The sequence below is a fragment of the Zalophus californianus genome, chromosome 2, assembly GCF_009762305.2.
Source record: "Zalophus californianus isolate mZalCal1 chromosome 2, mZalCal1.pri.v2, whole genome shotgun sequence".
Classification (NCBI taxonomy): Eukaryota; Metazoa; Chordata; class Mammalia; order Carnivora; family Otariidae; genus Zalophus; species Zalophus californianus.
Genome location: NC_045596.1, coordinates 143,072,503 through 143,089,544, shown reverse-complemented (window position 1 = coordinate 143,089,544; position 17,042 = coordinate 143,072,503). Strand labels below are relative to the sequence as shown.

Here is a 17,042-nt window from a genome sequence, read left to right as displayed (position 1 = left end):
AACCAGAACTCGTCACAAAAACCCATACTCAGAAGCAGATCTCAACTAGTAAACAATTCATACAAACCTCCCACACTGAATATAAATACTTCAGTGTATACACAGTTCAGCCCAACTCTGCAAAAAATATTACTGATCTGTTTACTCTAGCTTCAACCATAAGTCACTTACCATTTTAAAATAATATTCATGTGGTTGGGGGGTAAAAACATCTTAAACATATACACATGCATCTGGAAGATAAAATCTTGCAGATGCAACCACCACCAAATCCTAGAAGGTTTTCTTTTTTTTCTGGGCTACTGAATAATCTTGAAAGTATCCCGTCCTTGAGATACTATTCTAGGTCAATTTTATCAGTGTATTCCAGAAACTCAGATCTCCAGAGTACAACACCGATTTAAGAGATAATGTGCCTATCTAGCAACCAAAGAATTTTTCTAACTACTGAAAGTCCTCTTATTCTCCTCTCATATTCAGTGATAGCTAATAGTAACTAAATTCCACAAAATTTCACAGTAAGCAGAACCATTAACATGTTGGCATTCAGGAATCCCTCATATTCAAGAATGTAATGTGTGAATTAATACATAAAAGAGTCCAAGATACACAAACTGAGTTTTTTTATATCAATTCTATTTTTTCTAACTGAAGCCAAAGCTGTTAGGGTACAACCGGATAACCTGAGCTCATACCTAAAGGAAAATAGATGCCTTTATAAATACATTCAGTTCTCACATTCTCTTTTGGCTTCTCTAGAGAATAAACTCACACACGTGTGTGCACTGTACCACTACTTGGTACAGAGCCATCCAAAATGAGCAGGTCTGATTCTGACTTGTTCCTGGGGCACACATTTCAACAGAATCATCATCAGTCACAGCAGACCCCGAGAGCTCACTTGCTAATTTGCCAGAAAACAGCTGTCTGGGATCGGATGCAACGTTCTGTGCAATCCTCTCAGATCCTAGTGAACCCAATAACAAGACCCTGGGGAGGCCCGAAACCCCTTTAGGCCTCTGCCTCTGACGAGGAATGACGGACGAGGCCCCCCCACCTACCTATTTCCTGCAAGATCGGAGAAAGACAGGAATACCGAGATAATGTCTGCAGAGTCCAATGCAGCTTTTGTCTTTTCTGTTAGTTACTATCTAACCACTGTCTTGACTTGAGAACTGGCTAAAATACAAATAAATCTTTACGAACTTTTCCTTAAGATTTAGGGGATTCTGTTTTGTTGGTTTGCAGCTGTTTTCTTTGATCAGGAAAGAGCAGACATCAGATTTGTCAGAGATCAACCTGGGTAATACACCCAGGCTAAGCATGCGACTCCCTCTTTGCTCAGGCTTATTCCAGAACCCTGGGAAATCCCTTCGCCTCTTGGCATGCTCACATTGAATGCAGAGTGATGATAGTGTCCCCACCTACCTGTTTCTTACAAATCAGGGAGAAAGAGAGGGACAATGAGATAATGTCTGTGAAGAGCTGAGTACCTACAGAATAAAAGCTCTCATGAATACATCCATGTAAAAGCTCTTATTGACACATGCTTTTCCTTTTGACAAACATGGGATAACATTTCAAACCAAAGGCCTACTCATACAGAAGAGGCAATTAAGAGTATAAAACATTGTAGCACTGTGGCTCTGTGGCACTCCCTTATGAGAACAGAGTCTAAGAATGTGAAGGTGGGCAAAAACTACAGTGCCAACCAGCGCCCATCTGGTTCTCAGGGACAGTTCTGACCTGATTCACCCAGACACACTACTGCTGCACTCTTCCCAGGGGGCACTCCCAAATCCCCCGGATTCCCACCATCTCAGAGGAGATCTACTGCATAGAGGAACAGGGTGACCGCAACAGAAGCCGTAAACCTAACTATCAGCAATTGTGAGGCGAGCAGGATACATGAATTTTATCGAAATGCAAACAGGCTTCTTTCTAAGGCACGTTTTCTCCTCACTGCCCCCATTTAGTCAGCTTCACATTTGTGTCTGTCCACAGCTTTAAGAAGCTGCTAGTGACCCCGGTCATCCTGGGGAAGAGTGTAGCTGCCTGAAGGAAGAAAGGCACTGGAGGAACTGGACATGCGGAAGTTCCCCAAACCACAATCAACCAACAACCAAATAGTGTTGCTGTGAGTCTGAGTCCAGCTCACTGTCATTGGCCTTCTTGACCTTGTGCTATATCCCTGGCATCCATGGCCTTTGTTCCCTGACTGACTTCTGCTACCCAGACATGTTAAGAAATAGAACCTTACCTTCATGGACTATTTAAAAAATTAGTGCATGACCAGCCTACCCTTTTCCGGACTGAAATGAGGACAATGTTAAACATACAAACAGAATAAAACAACTAGTATGCCACTGATGATTAAGAAAACTGAGATAAGTGACATTTATATTTAAGATTTTGATAAAACAAGGCAGGCAAAAAAAAAACAACACATCAAAAAACAACTTACCATATTTCTACTTACTGAGTCACGTGTAATCAATCTATTTACTGGTACTTGACAAATATGGCAAAACCATTCAACCAGATAAATTACACAAATACGTGGAATGAATTTGCTATCATAATCACAAATTCACAGTGAAATATAAATGAAAGTAATTTAAAAGATTCATTTGACAACAGTTTGCCAGTGCCTACAAGTTCAAGGATGCCATAAATTGTAGTCACGGCATCCCTAACAGGGACATTCGGTCTTTGGCAAATCATTTGGATTATTATGATGGAAAAATAGCTATCTTTTCATTTTTAATTCAGAACACAAATGAAGGATCCCATAATATACCAGAGGAGAAACATGTTCCAAAAGTCACATGTATCAAACCGGAAGAATGAATTCTTGAAGTATGTGTGATTTAGCAAATGGAAAATTCCTTGGAGACAAAAGGGTAACCATATAATGATGGCCTGCCTATTGGACTGGCACAGAGATAAAAATCTGCAGCCTATATGGCCATTTACCTTTGGTGTCACAGTGTCTATCTTTGGGTACAGTTTTCCATAGTTTCCACAAAATTAGCATGATGACTTCTCCATTCATTTTTAAGAAATGGCAGGAGCTGCTAGATTCTTTAGTGGTAACAATTATAAAGTATTTTACTCCATAAAATTAATAACTATGATAGATAAGAGACAAATGCTTCTATTACTTGAGGTAAGCTCTTAGAACTGCATATATTCTTAAGAGAATTTCAAAGATCAGAAAAAACTTTCTACTTAAGATGATAAAAGGCATGACGACCCAACACCTTTGATAGTCTAGTCTTTGTTCAGTAGGAGAAATATTACACAGATAAGTGCTTATCTTCCTGGGAAGCAAGATTTGGTACCATTTCCTAGTAAGAGGCACAAAACAGTGTCATGCAATAAATTCCCACTTCTTGAATCTAACAGTTAGCTTCTTTGTGGCAAGAGAATACTTCATTTCCTAGCAGTCAAATCAAAGAAAACCAACAAACGGGAGAAAAACAAAAAGTTTTCTCAGCCAAGTTGAGTCGCTCAACTTTCAGTAGAAGCCCATTATCACAACATTACTATACAAACTCACCTCCTTTATTCTACTTATTTATGTATTCATTTGGGCTTTTTCCAATAAAGATTTGAGAAGAAGCCAGATTCAAATATAGAATTCATGTAATCAACATTTAGAAAGTGCCTATCGAAACAATACATTGCTAACAGAAGCTCCTCAATACATCTTGTCAAAGTCAAGCATAGCAACGCTCATCTCTAAGGTGGTATAGTACATCCCCCAATGGGAAACCTTTTCATACGAATGAAAAGAACCTAAATTCTTAGGTCTTTTCATTTTATTCTTTGGTAGAGTGTCTTTCTTTTCTCTCTGAAGTAGGATTTCAGAGTTTATTTCAGAGACAGAGGAATGCGGCTTGACCTTTGCTGATGCGCACTTGCTTTTGAACTCTGCAGTAAAATGAGTATGTGCTAGCTTTTAGTCATCAATAATATGTGCCAAACACCTATATGATAGATTTCTTTTGAAGGCTTTAATGCACTTTGTAGATGTCATCTTCTGCATCCTCATAGAGTTTTCTATTTAAAGACTTCAGACGGCTGCCACATCATCGTTGTGACATAAGTAAAGACAAGTGCTTAGATAATCTGAAAACAGAAAAACTGAGACTGAGGATCCATGTAGTCTACCTAGAGATTACTGTTAGTCAGGGACAGAACTGGTACATCATTTCTTCACCAGATTGCACCCGTCCTCACTTACTTGTATGGATAACACGAAGACATTTATGTGTCTTTTTTCCTTCTGCTCAATGACTACATATATGTAAAGGCTTACTTTTTAATTCTGTTAATTTAGATATTTCAAAAACATAAGATGTATACTTAATGACCAAGCCCCCCCACAGTTATTATAACACTGAGCTGAGAGATTAAAATGCGTGGTTCGTTGGTAAGATTTGGAGTCAGACAGGCATGAATTCAAATCTCCGTTGAGTGGCTACAGTGACCCTGAGCAAATTCTGGAACTACTGGAATCCTCAGCTGTAAGTGGGGCGGCGATACCTCTTAGGAGGGTATCAAATGCGGTCACATACGTGAACTGCTTAGCACGACGCTCTTATCTGGTAGCTAACGCCACTATCGGCAAAACTATTGAGAGCCCTGCATAGATTTTGGGTAGTTTCTGACGAGTCTTCTACTGTTTAACGCAGAAGATTAAGGACTGATCTTGGTAACGGGTAAAGAAGCTGAGCAAGAATAGTCTGGTAAGGCCGCCGTGACAAGAATCTAAACACTGCACGTTAGGAAAGACGCGAAAATGGTGGAGCGCTACCTCTGGGTTGGGGCTTAGCGGGCGCACCAGGGTAGGGGTGTGTGGGGCGGGCAAGCGGGGGTGGGGGGGTGCGGCTGTCACTCACGCGGGGGTGACGCCCTTGGGCAGGCCCAGGGCGTTGACGGCCACCGGCGGTGGCTGCGAGGGCAGCAGGGCGCTGAGGAAGGCCGCGGGCGTCTGGCTGTGGCCGAAGCGGGCCGTGGGCGAGGCGCACAGGGCGGCCGGGGCCGCGCTGGGGAGCGGTGGTGGCGGCGGCGGCAGCGGGAACACGTCGGGCACCGGGAAGGCCGTCGTGGGGCTGAAGACCGGGGGTGGCGGCGGCGGGGGCGACGGCGAGGACGGGCACCACGGAGCTTCGGCCTCGGCGCCGAAGGGCTGCGCGAAGGGCGGCGCGGGCGCACGGCCGAACTGCTTTAGGGTCGGGGACATGGGCGACGGGAGGCTGGAGGAGCTGGGGCTGGAGGCCGGCGTTCCATGGCCCGACGCGGGGCCGAGGTTCTGTGCCGCGATGAACTGCTTGGGGCGCGCGTAGTTGAAGGAGCCGGAGGACTGCATGGCGGGCGCGGAGCGGGAGGCGAGTGCGCTCATGGGCTCCGCGGAGGCGGGCGACGCGCAGGCCGCGAGCTCGGGGGAGGCGGGCGGCGGCGGGAAGGGCGGCGAGGGGGGCGCGCTGCGCGGGGCGCCGGCGGGCGGGGGGTGCCGCGCACTGGCCTCCTGCTCCAGTCGGATTTGGTTCTGGAGTTGCTGGATTTTCAGAGGGTCCCTGGAGAGAGCGGGAGAGAGAGAGAGAGAGAGAGAGAGAGAGAAAAGCGACACCTTCAGAGAGGGAACTGGAAGGAATGTTCATTTGGGGCAGTAAGGTTTACCTGTGGACGGAACTTCCGACGTACGCCAGCTCCAAACTACGACCTGGTCTGAATGAGGCACAAGTTGTGTTGCCCGTTATTAATTCTGGACCAAGCGCTAAGCCAATTCGGTAGAATCAGTTATCGCAAGGTCTAATTTAAGTTTTACCAAACTGATCCAAATCAGTTTACAAAATCCAGTGATGGAAATTTTGTCTGACTTCCAGGAACCATATTTCATTTTAACAGAACCAGAAATACGAAGAGAAAAACTTTTGACATGAGTTCTCAGTCCTCTCATTTGTCAAATTTTTGGAAGAGAAGTCTGTCATAATGAGAAAGTTAAAAGAAAAGACAAGCTATTTTTGGAAGAGCTAGGTAGCCCAATTTGCCTACTTTCGGGCTGTCAACTCTGCATTCAGTAAATATCACAGAGTGATTTTGGGGGGAATATCTACTTTAATTTCTGCATTTGTTGCCTACAAAAACACACGCAGAATTGACTGTCACCAAAATTTTAGTAGTAAACCCTGAATTGCCAATTATTTATGCAAACCTTAATACACACTGATATTTTGTACCATGTCTAAAATACACAAATGATACCTATCTTTAGTATGTAGGTGTTCAATAAGCAATAACAATAATAATAATAATAATGCAGTTTTAATTCCCCCAGTACTTTCCATTGAGAAGCGATAGTTTGAATTTTAATTTTTACAAGAGTTAAGAGTTTTTAGCTAATTGCTAGCTGCTTACTGTTTTTACTCAATCAAACTTTCCTGGTTAGCTGAATTTTACATCCAAGATAGTTTCCTTTATTCAGTGACCAATGCCTGTCAAAAGAAACTTCAACAGAAGGTGGCACTATAACAAGCAGCTAGATCAGCCATGAATAGGCAAAGCCCTACTAACTTTAACCCTTTTAAAATGCAAAACTAAAAACCGCCAAAACTCCCTTATCCATAAGTATTTAATTTCCAAAATCAAGCTTTTAGAAACTCAAAGCAAGGAAAGGAATTGAAGCTGCTGATCAAAGTAAAAAAAAAAAATAATGAAAAAACCCCACAAAAAACCAAAAAGATTTAGCTCTCTTAGGAAGTATGTAGGAACGCCCTGTGTCTTCCATCCCCTTCTATAACCATCCAGTAAAGTAATTACACTTAAATCCACAAAAAGAACAAGAAATGCTTTCTTGGGAACCAAAAAGTATAAACTAGATGGTTCTATCATGTATATAAAGTATGTAGATGGCTCTATACGCTTAATCTGTGCAGAGCATCAAAGACTTCAGTAAAGAACTTTTGTGGGGTCAGTCCTATGGAACTCAATTGGAGCATTTTAAAAGCAGCCACGCCACTGGTAGGATTCACCAGATGCTGAAGTTCCAGATGTCAGTGTGGTTTGGGTCCACTGTCCAGCACATGTGCTCCTGCATTTGTGTATTTAGAACTGGCCCCGGAATAGAATTCATAAAAACCACCCAACACAGCTCTAAAACCCATCATCTAGCACTTTCATCCTGAATCCCCAAATGCTCTTTCCGAGCTTCCTGCCTATTCTAACACCTTATTTCCTACCTCTGCACCCTAGTCCTCGAATGTTCATCATGAACATTCAGGGCACCTGTGTCCCTGGGTTGGGAGTGGTCTGGGCGGCCCTCCTCAGAGGCACTGCCCCCCTACTCTGGCCACCTGGGCTCACCATGGCCTTAGCTGTGTTTTAAGGTATTTTGAGCTGGGCCTGGCACCAGCAAATAGCTATGTTTAGTGGCTCTGGCAAGGCTGCTGCAGACTCATATCATTCCCTGTATGTGTTGCGAGGACTCCTCTGCCCCAAGATTAGGGAGTGGCTCCTGAGAAGCCAGTCTTCAAAGAAGCCAGGGCAGGCAAGCCCAGACCACCGCTGTATTCTAACTCTCCCGGGGTCAAGCCTACTCATCTGGCCATTAAGAACCACCACGAAGTTTGTTAACCCATGTGGGCTTAAAGCTGCTGAGATGCTACTTTTCATAATAAGTGACAGTTCAAGAAAGTTTTAATGTAGCATTTCACAAGAAATGAACAGGCATTCTAGTGATTTAGTTACTAGTAGAGATTGCAGTGAAGAACTTTGCTAGGGTTTCTACTTGCCCATTTTGCCCTGGGTGAAGAATGAAATATGCAGAGAACTGGAGAGGTGGGAAGGGAGAGTAAAACAGTTATTTTGAATCATGAAGTGTCTGGCTTGATTTCTGGCAAATCATAATATTTTAAAGACTACTTGAGTTAAATGGATCTGACACCTGGATTCTGAGATGATGAAATGCACAATTCTAAGTCATTTTCTCCGTCCTCGTTACATTATTTTTATAAAAGTTCATTTTCACAGAGATTAAAAAGGCAAAGGGAATGAAAGGTACCAGAAAAGCCTTTGGAAATTGCTTAAATGTTGTAAAAATTCCTCACTTTTCTGGTTTCCCCATTTTTTCCTGCTGTCTTTTTTCTGGAAATGAAACTGCATTGAACCTCTTGGAAATACTGTGTCAAGGCTGAAAAGTTAAGGCGTCTGGACAGCCCTAGTCGCAAGGACGACACTTTGATCAGCATACTAAAGTCTCTGGTTTTGCACAACTACTCCATCAACCACCACCCCCAGCCTTTTGCCCTCCGCCACAACCCCAGGTCAAAAACTCTAAGAAATTTCCTACTCTTATCCCTCCTTCAATTCTAAAGGCTTCAATACTTAAGGAAATGAGATGTCTGGACTTTTTGTTACACACCTGTCACAGCCCATTTACAAATGGGGAAACTTCAAGCAACACGCTCAAGGTCACAGAGCACGTTACCTGCAGAGCCAGGTTAGATCTGTGTCTGTGTCTGGTTTCTTTAACCGCACCAGGCATGTCAACATGGAAGCACCCTCACCACCTCCAATGTGATTTAAAAAAAAAAAAAAAAAATTCTGTGGTCATCTTTCTAAAAACTTTCTCCACTCATGCCTCCACACAGCCAGAGCATGAGGGCCTGAAGGATCGGAATCATCAAGGTTTTAAATTTTTACATATTTAAGAATACATTTAAGAATATCTGACTTCAAACTTGATTCTTTTTACGCTGAAATGGTACAAAGATGAGATCTTGGCAGCTCAGAAAGGGAATATACTAACCTTATGTTACAGAAAATCAAGAGCCTTCCTCCCCTCACACCAATGGTTTGGACACAGATTTTAACTAGAACTATTTTACAGACAATTGGATGGGGCAAAGGTTTAGATCTGACAGGGAGAGAGAGAGTTGCAGAAGCCAGTTTACTTTCCACGTCAGTAATCTGTCTTGCCACTAGATTAAAGCAGCCTTGGAAAAACGTAACCAACCAAGGGACAGTGTGGTACAGGACAGTAAGGCTAGACTCAAGTTGGATGGCACTGACTGGGAACCGAGCGCCACCAGCTACTAACTGTGGGGTCACTAACAGTTAGTGATTAACAGTGCCTGGTTTACAGCGTGAGCTCAAGAAACATTCCATGGCAGGAGAGAAGCACCACATCAGCTAGGGTTACTGTACAAAATGAACCCTAAAAAAATGGAGATAATGTCCTACTTCGTGCAAGGGGATTTTCCTCTTTATCTGTTCCCACCGCAAGTGGTGGTCCTTCTTGTACTCATAAAACCACAGCAGGGGCAGGAGATGAGAGACAGCACGAGTCATACACCTGGCACTGGCTTGCCTCATTTTCAACAATCCTGGGAGGTTGGTATTTTCATCCCCATTTAAAAAACTCCCCATACATCAGTGAGATCAAGTAATTTGTCTAAGGGCAGAACCTGGATGTGAAGGGCTGGTTGGCTAGAAACAGAAAGCCTTGCACTCATTCTCTGCAAAGTGCTCAATAAACAAGAAAAAAAAAAAGGTTTATTAAAATGTTAGCTTATTATTACTACATATCACTTTTTCTCTGGGGAACTGCAGCCCAAGCTCAAAATAAATGATGTGAAAGTAAACTTCTGGAAAACAACTTTTATGTAAATTGGAAATTCCCAGTATTTCTCTCTGGAGCAATGTCTGGATTGCAAGAAGTAATTTATCCCCTGCTCATATTAATAAAGATTGAGTATTTATAATTGGAGAAACTCTTGGGATCTTGAAGCTGGAAAACATTTGTGCTTTCAGAATAAATATGCTGTTGATTTATACATTTTCCTTCATTTTTTATTGTGTGATACAGAAGCCACCGTATGATGAAGAGGCGCAAGACAGCACCCTCTGAACCAAGAGCTCTGCTGGTCCTATTTATAAGCACTTTGAAAGCAAGGACGATGACCTCCAGCCTCCTCACAACACTAACCCCTAACCCGACAGCCTCACAACACACAACCGAACGCCACCTTGGCAGACACACACTGTCAGTGACAGAAACCGGGTTAATTTCTGGCTGCAATTTCTGCACCCGTCTCAGTCCATCAGGTACATTCAAGTAGGGTAGGCCTACAATAGGAGGGCCCCATATTGGACTGGGGAATTTTAAGCCTTTTCAAATGAAGGTAGATAAGTGAATCAGGGAATAAACTGGGTGTTTCCACAACATTGGCTGGGATCAGCTCAGTATCAGATGTATGTGAGAACTCAATATATTAACTCTGGGAACTTATAAAATAGAATACAAAACTCCTACAAGGCCTTGAGTTCAGGAAGTGCTGATTATGTTCCATCTACTTTTATTAGTACTTCAACTGTCTTGTTCTTGTTTCTGTTACTCATACTTTACGACTTCGTATCACATAAACTAGGTCCACTTGGTGAGGGTCAGTATCTAACAACTTGCTTTGTTTAGCACTAATTTATTCCTGCCCCCAATCACAATCTTGAGAACAATCATTTACACAATCAAACCGAGTTAATGTAAGCCAAATGAGAATGTACTACACTGGGTTTTGGGGAGGTGGTAAGTGCAAAAACAGCTAAGATTTAAGTACGTTCTCCTTAAGGTTGGGGGAGAGGACAGGGATAAAAGGTTTGGATTTTCTACAAAGTACCATCAACAAGAGAATGTGAAAATCAAATTAAAACTGACCGCTGCTTAGGAATGTGTGGTTAACATTTATTACAAAATGACATAGGTTTCTTTATAAAAACCACGTTCTTTGACCTTTAATTTATTCTGAGCCTCCTGTAAATCATCCCGACTCTCTGGATAGAGCCAGGACGCAACACAATTAATTACATAGAAGGGTTCAGGGAAGAAGCGACCCGAGTGAAATCAGCACACGACTTGGGTCTCTTTTAGAAAAGACCCGTCCTTTCCACTTAGAATAAGAACTGCATTTGGCTCTGCTACAGAAAAACAGGAGCTCTTTATGTCTTCGTATGTAAAGTTGATGTCTATTTGAAGTCATCCCATGTACCATGAGAAAGAGAGCGAGCAACTGCTAACCAATTCATAATCCTCCTGGGAGCGTCTCTGGAATATCATCAGAGGATGGCTGTGTCTCTCATGTAGCTCAGGGAATAAGGACCGAGAGGCAGGGCTGGTGTTCTAACAAGGGCCAGCACTGACCTGAGCTGTTCCTCAGAACGTGAATTCTGCAGCCGGCTTCCCGGATGCAGAGGATTCTCCTTTAGGAGGTTTGTGGAGGTGCAACTCTCTGTTGCATAATGGGGTACATAAATGGTCGTTTGGCTTTGTGAAGGCTGTGGGATGTGGTCCAAAGCATTTATAGTCCTACCAAAAGGACTAAATTGTATGCGATAAGGCACAGACTCTGTTTGTGGTGTTTGCAATCCTAACGAGTAAGCCTGATAAATCCGAATGAGGTCCAATGCTGGCATCTCAGCCTCAGCCCTTTTTAAGGGAGGAATGTGAGGTCAGGTTCTAAGAGCACCAATTCCACATCACAGTTAAATGCCTTAAATAATTTTCATTTCTGTTGCTGAACAGGCTAGTGGAAACAGCAGGAGGATATTAGCTGCTGATTCGTAGAAAAACTGTGTGAACATAACAGACATTAACAGAAATTAATGTGGACTGTTCCCAATTGAAAATGTTTGGTATTACTTATTTTTAAAAAAATTTTTTTTTTTATTTTATGATGCAACATCAGTGATATCATTGAAACACCAAAGAAAAAGCTCCCTTGGAAACAGATGCTGAGGAACTTTCAGGTCTTAAGCATTAAATTTCCCTGAGATTTTAAAGAATTGGGGGAATAAAAGGTAGACAAATACTTAACTTTAGGTCTTATAACGAAATGAAGAATTCATGGCATATTTTAAGGTTTCATATGGTTAATCTTTCCTCAAATTTCCATTTTATCATTGAGAGGCTTATGCCATCCCTTCTGTGTCATTTCCGTTTTAGTTTATGTTTGCTGAACCGAATATATCTAAAACAACGGTGTGCATTTTGTACTTGCAAGAATGTATTATTACTAGAGGCTAAGTGCCCTATCTTTCCAAAGAGAGAACTCGCCAAGTGGCTGTCTTCTATACCCACTCACCAAATGGCTTTAATATACTCAGAGAACAAAATAGCAATTCTCACTTCTCTACCCCTTCCAAACGTTTTATCTTCAATATCTCTTGGTGCTCTCATGTAAGAAGCTCAGTAAGTATTTGCTGAATTTAAGTAAAATCCTCAGATTTCTCTAACGTATCCACCAAGTGATAGGGCACGCAGACACACACCACTGCATTGTTCTGAGGGAGGAGAGATACCTTGCAGATAAAGCCACTATCACACAGGCTATATTTATAAGTAAGAACACAGAGTCAACCGGAGAAATGTTCAAATAGTTCAACTCCAATTCAGCCACCAGCTATTTATGACTTTGGATAATTGGCTTATCCTATCAGGGACCCAGTTCCTCAACTTGAAAATGGGAATTTATAATGTTAGTATCTGCAACGTCCTAATAAACTTTCAGATTTTATGATCCTTACTCTTTAGTCCAGTAACATGCAAACATTAGAGAGAAACTGACTGTAAAAGGAACGCATGAACCACTAACCAAGTCCAAGCATGGTGTTTATTCGTATACATATATTAATCCTATGCATATGCTGTTTTCACATCCATTCAAACTGTTTTTGAAAAACGAGTATGTTATTTCCTGGTAAACAGAAATAGATTTTGAAGGCGTTAGAGAAGCAAACTAAAATCATTCCACAAATGACTCTTACAAAATCTCATAAAAGGAAGGATACTTTTATTATGTAAACAATCATCACCTCATCAGTTAACATTAATTGCATTTTTTTCTTAATGTAGATAAATTCTACAGCTCAATCCTGTCCTCCATAAGTTAAGAAAAACAGCTTTGGGGTTTTGTGTGTCTCAGAACAGCTCCTGCTAGAATGTTCCCCCTTACAGAACCGTGAACTAATTCAGTGGCTGTGGAACCACTCACCATTCTGTTAATAGGCCTTTACCCTCTTTCCACCACAAAACCTTTTTTCCTTTGGCCTGATTTTGTAAACCTCCTACAAATTAAGGTGTTTCCTTGACCATAAAGATCCAGTTACATCATGCTCTGGATCTGTAATCCGGGAGTGTCAGTCCTGTCTCCTCCTCACTCTTGCTCCCTCTGGGGGAGTGAGACAATGCAAGTACCCACCCCCTCCTTCTCGAAGCACTCTTCTCTGCCGCCATCATCCTTGCCGCCATCATCCTTACCGCCACCACTGTCCTTGTTCTCCTGCCTCTGATACTGTGCCCTTCCCGCACAGCTTCTTCTCTGGCCTTCTAACTATGGGGGTCCCCCCAACATCAGAACTTCCCGATCACTCCCTAATCCATCTCTGACCCAGACCCCAGTCCTGAATTCCAGTTCTGTTGCCCAGTTCATAGAACATAAACTCATCACACCTAAGACAGGGGGCCCCTCTCCCCTAGTAACGCATGATAATTCAGATTCCCACAATTTGGCCCCAAGCAGCCCTAACTTCTTCTAACTCCTGCTCTATCTCCACATTTTCATCCTTCCACATTAGTGTCATTGTCCCCCAGACTCACGCTGGGTTTTCCTTCTTAGTCTTCTTGCATGTCCTACCCTCTCTGGGAAGGCCCACCCCCACCAATTTCTCTCCATCCACCGAGGCTGTCTTCAGCCTTTTGTGCCCCTTTCAACATCTATCTTTCCTTGGAGTCCTCCCTGGTAATATCTAGCAGTTCTTCCTCCCTCCCACAAGCCGCACCAGTCCTCAAGGCTGGTACGGCACTGTCAGGGCTTGGCGGTGACGTCCTCCACCCACACCCACGAGCCAGATCTTCTAGAACCAGGTGTGGCTTCTCTGTGCTCTCCTGGTGATTACTGCAATGTTTGGCTCGTAGATGTCACTACCCGTGAGGAGCTCACCAGGCATCGTTTTAGGCGGAATATGGGAAAGATGAAACAATCAGAGCTCTTATGAGGATGACAGGACTTATACTCTGGTTTTTTAGTATCCAAAATACGAAACTCCCATCCCCCAAAAGGGAGTGTTTGTGAAGCTGGTAGCACAGTTCCCAATTTGGCATCTATGTGCACTCCATCATGTTCCAGGCAGTGGAAGCATGTACCAGTGCCCATTTTCCATTTTATTTGGTTATCAGTCAGAAGCGCCTCAAGTTTATGTTTACCTTGAGGAAAAGTGTCTCAGGGATATTTGCAGAACTTGGTGAGAACTTTAGTCATCTCTAGGCATTTCTTTTCTTTAAAAGGGCCCATTCTGCCCGTTGCTGCCATGTTCTTTTTCAAAGTATAGATTATATCCTGAGATAACGAAGTCGGTCCCTGTACAGAAAGAGGAAATGGCTCCCTGTGTGTCCATTGTGTAGCAGGTCATAAAGACCTAATAGCACAGTGCGAACAAAACTGCACTGGACGACCGTGCTGGGGCTGGAATCTGAGGCACTGATGCTATCGTGCCCAAAATTTCACGCTGATATCTGGACTTGTTTTTCAAGTGTTGTAGAAGGACTGCCGGGAGCTGCTACCGGCTGATCTTAAGTTAAAGATCATGTGTAGGTGGAGGCCATGCTTGCTTTCTGGAAGGAGAATGAGGCCACTGGTTGGTGACATGGTGGTAAGCATTCAGAAAAGCAAGTTATGACTCAATAGCTGGTGGAGAATTGGATGAGTTCCTTCTTCTTCTTCCTTTTTTTTTTTTTTTTTTTTGAGAGACAGAGCCAGAGCAGGAGGGGCAGAGGGAGAGAAAGAGAGAGAATCTTAAGCAGACTGCACTGAGCACGGAGCCCGATGTGGGGCTCTCTATCTCACGACTCTGAGGTCATGACCTGAGCCAAAATCAAGAGTTGGATGCTTAACTGACTGAGCCACCCAGGCGCCCCGGGGTGAGTTCCTTCTTAAAATCAGTTTCCTGAAACTCCAAGAGGAGTGGACATCTGCTTTTATTATTATCTACCATTCTTCCCTTCATCTGATAAAAGCAGTTCATCCCTTCCTTTATAGACCAGCTTCTACTCTATTCCTTGTGGGTCTGCCAGTCATAATCCCCCTAACCTTGGTCACAGGGTGAGCATGTGACCCAGGACTAGCCAATCATTGTTGGCTTCACCAAATCATTCCAGGATAAATATATGATCCAGGTCAGGCCCGGCCAATCAGGATTTTCCACACTGAAGACGAGAGGGAAATGTGTCTCTTTGTCCTCTGACAGGTAACTAAAAGTACAGAATCCCTCAGAGGAGCTGGCTGCCATGGAAGAGCCTATAGAAAGGAAGCCAATATATAAAAAGAAGCCACACTGGGAGATAAAAGGCAGGAGAGGTAAAACTGGGGTGCTATCTGTCTTAGCACCTAGATCCAGATAGCCCTCAGATCAGTTTTATCTGTGAATTCCATGTACAAAATAACTGCTCCTCTCCGCCCTCTTTTTTTTTTTTTTTTTTTTTGCTTAAGTTAGTTCAAATGTTCTCTAACACTTTAAAAGAAGTAAACTTGGAGACCAACCAGTCCAATTTCCTTATTTTACAGATATGGAAATAGAAACAGAGAGAAATTAACTACACAAAGTTATCAGCTGGTCAGTGCCAAAGGCCTGACAACAGCATCTTGCTGGTAAGAATAATATTAAAAATTAATAGCAGGGTGCCTGGGTGGCTCAGTCGGTTAAGCAACTGACCCTTGATTTCAGCTCAGGTCGTGATCTCAGGGTCATGAGATTGAGCTGTGCGTCTGGCTCCACGCTCAGCAGAGAATCTGCTTGAGATTCTCTTCTCCCTCTGCCCCTGACCCCACTCTCTCTCTCAAATAAAATCTTTAAAAAAATTAATAGCACTGCCTGAAGTTGATGAATCAGTAAGTAATGAATACATATCTTGTTCATTAAATTGTGAAAGAAACCATCAGAAGGTCTAAAAACCAATGGCTGAAAGTATTGATCTCTGGAGAGTGTGACTAGAACGAGGTAGAAGAAGTCTTTTATTTTTGCATTTCACAGTCTCCTATACTAGTAGTTTGACTATTTTTTAACCTTGTGCATATAAAAATATAATGTTTAAAATATAAAAAATTCTTAAGACAATAAAATTATAAACATATTAATTCTTAATTCCCGAAGCTTCTATTTTAAAGAAGGTCACATGGTAAAAGAAGACACAGTGCTCTTGTCTTAATAACTAATTATCCTGGAAGAAGGAGAACATCTATTCCATGTATCTGAAATCCTCAGGGGAGGCCCTCAACCGAAGACTTTTAACTGGGGCGCCTGGGCGGCTCAGTCAGTTAAGCGGCTGCCTTCAGCTCAGGCCGTGATCCTGCGGTCCTGGGATCGAATCGAGTTCCCCGCTCAGCAGGGAGTCTGTTTTTCCCTCTGCCCATCCACCCCTCTCGTGCTCTCGCTCTCTCTCAAATAAGTAAATATTTTTTAAAAAAAGACTTCCATCAATCATGATTATGACTACTTCTACTGGACCAATAGCTGCATTACCACCGCTGCTACCTCGGATCACGGAAAACTCTTACTGAGCGCTTGCTGTGTACCAAACACTGTTAGGAGTACCTAATCTATACCAACTGTACTGAATCTTTATAAAAACCTAAGGAGAGAAGGCCTCTTTTATTATCTCCATTTTACATATGAGGAAATCGAGGCACAAGGTTAAAAAGTAAGTAGCTCAAAGGTACACAGCTGGAAAGTAGTTCCATGGGCTTACACCGAGGAGGTGTGGCTCGTTGACTATTATGTTATGGTATCTCTTGTCGAGGCAGCAGGACTTACCTAAGACTTCCTCGTGCACTATGATCCCTTCAGCCACAGGGGACCTTTCAAATGTGGGTTCCGCCCAAGACTGGCTCTAACCCTGTCACTCCCATCCCTTTGTTTCTTTGTTACTGGGATATCGACGTTGCAACGGAGCCCAAAACAGCTACACAGAGAGACAACCTGGCTATGTC

General features: G+C 42.9%; 1 protein-coding gene across 11 annotated transcripts in view; it reads right to left on the bottom strand.

Moving 5' to 3' along the window:
• The window catches only part of PALLD (palladin, cytoskeletal associated protein), a 415,834-nt gene that overhangs the window by 36,326 nt on the left and 362,466 nt on the right, over positions 1 to 17,042 (bottom strand). For 6 of the 11 annotated variants that reach the window (XM_027599246.1, XM_027599248.1, XM_027599249.1 and 3 more), the window contains one exon: positions 4,908 to 5,585. The exons of the other annotated variants lie outside the window; for them this stretch is intronic. In XM_027599246.1, the coding sequence (XP_027455047.1) occupies positions 4,908 to 5,585 (678 nt within the window). The remainder of the gene's footprint in view (positions 1 to 4,907; positions 5,586 to 17,042) is intronic. 11 annotated transcript variants of the gene reach the window in all.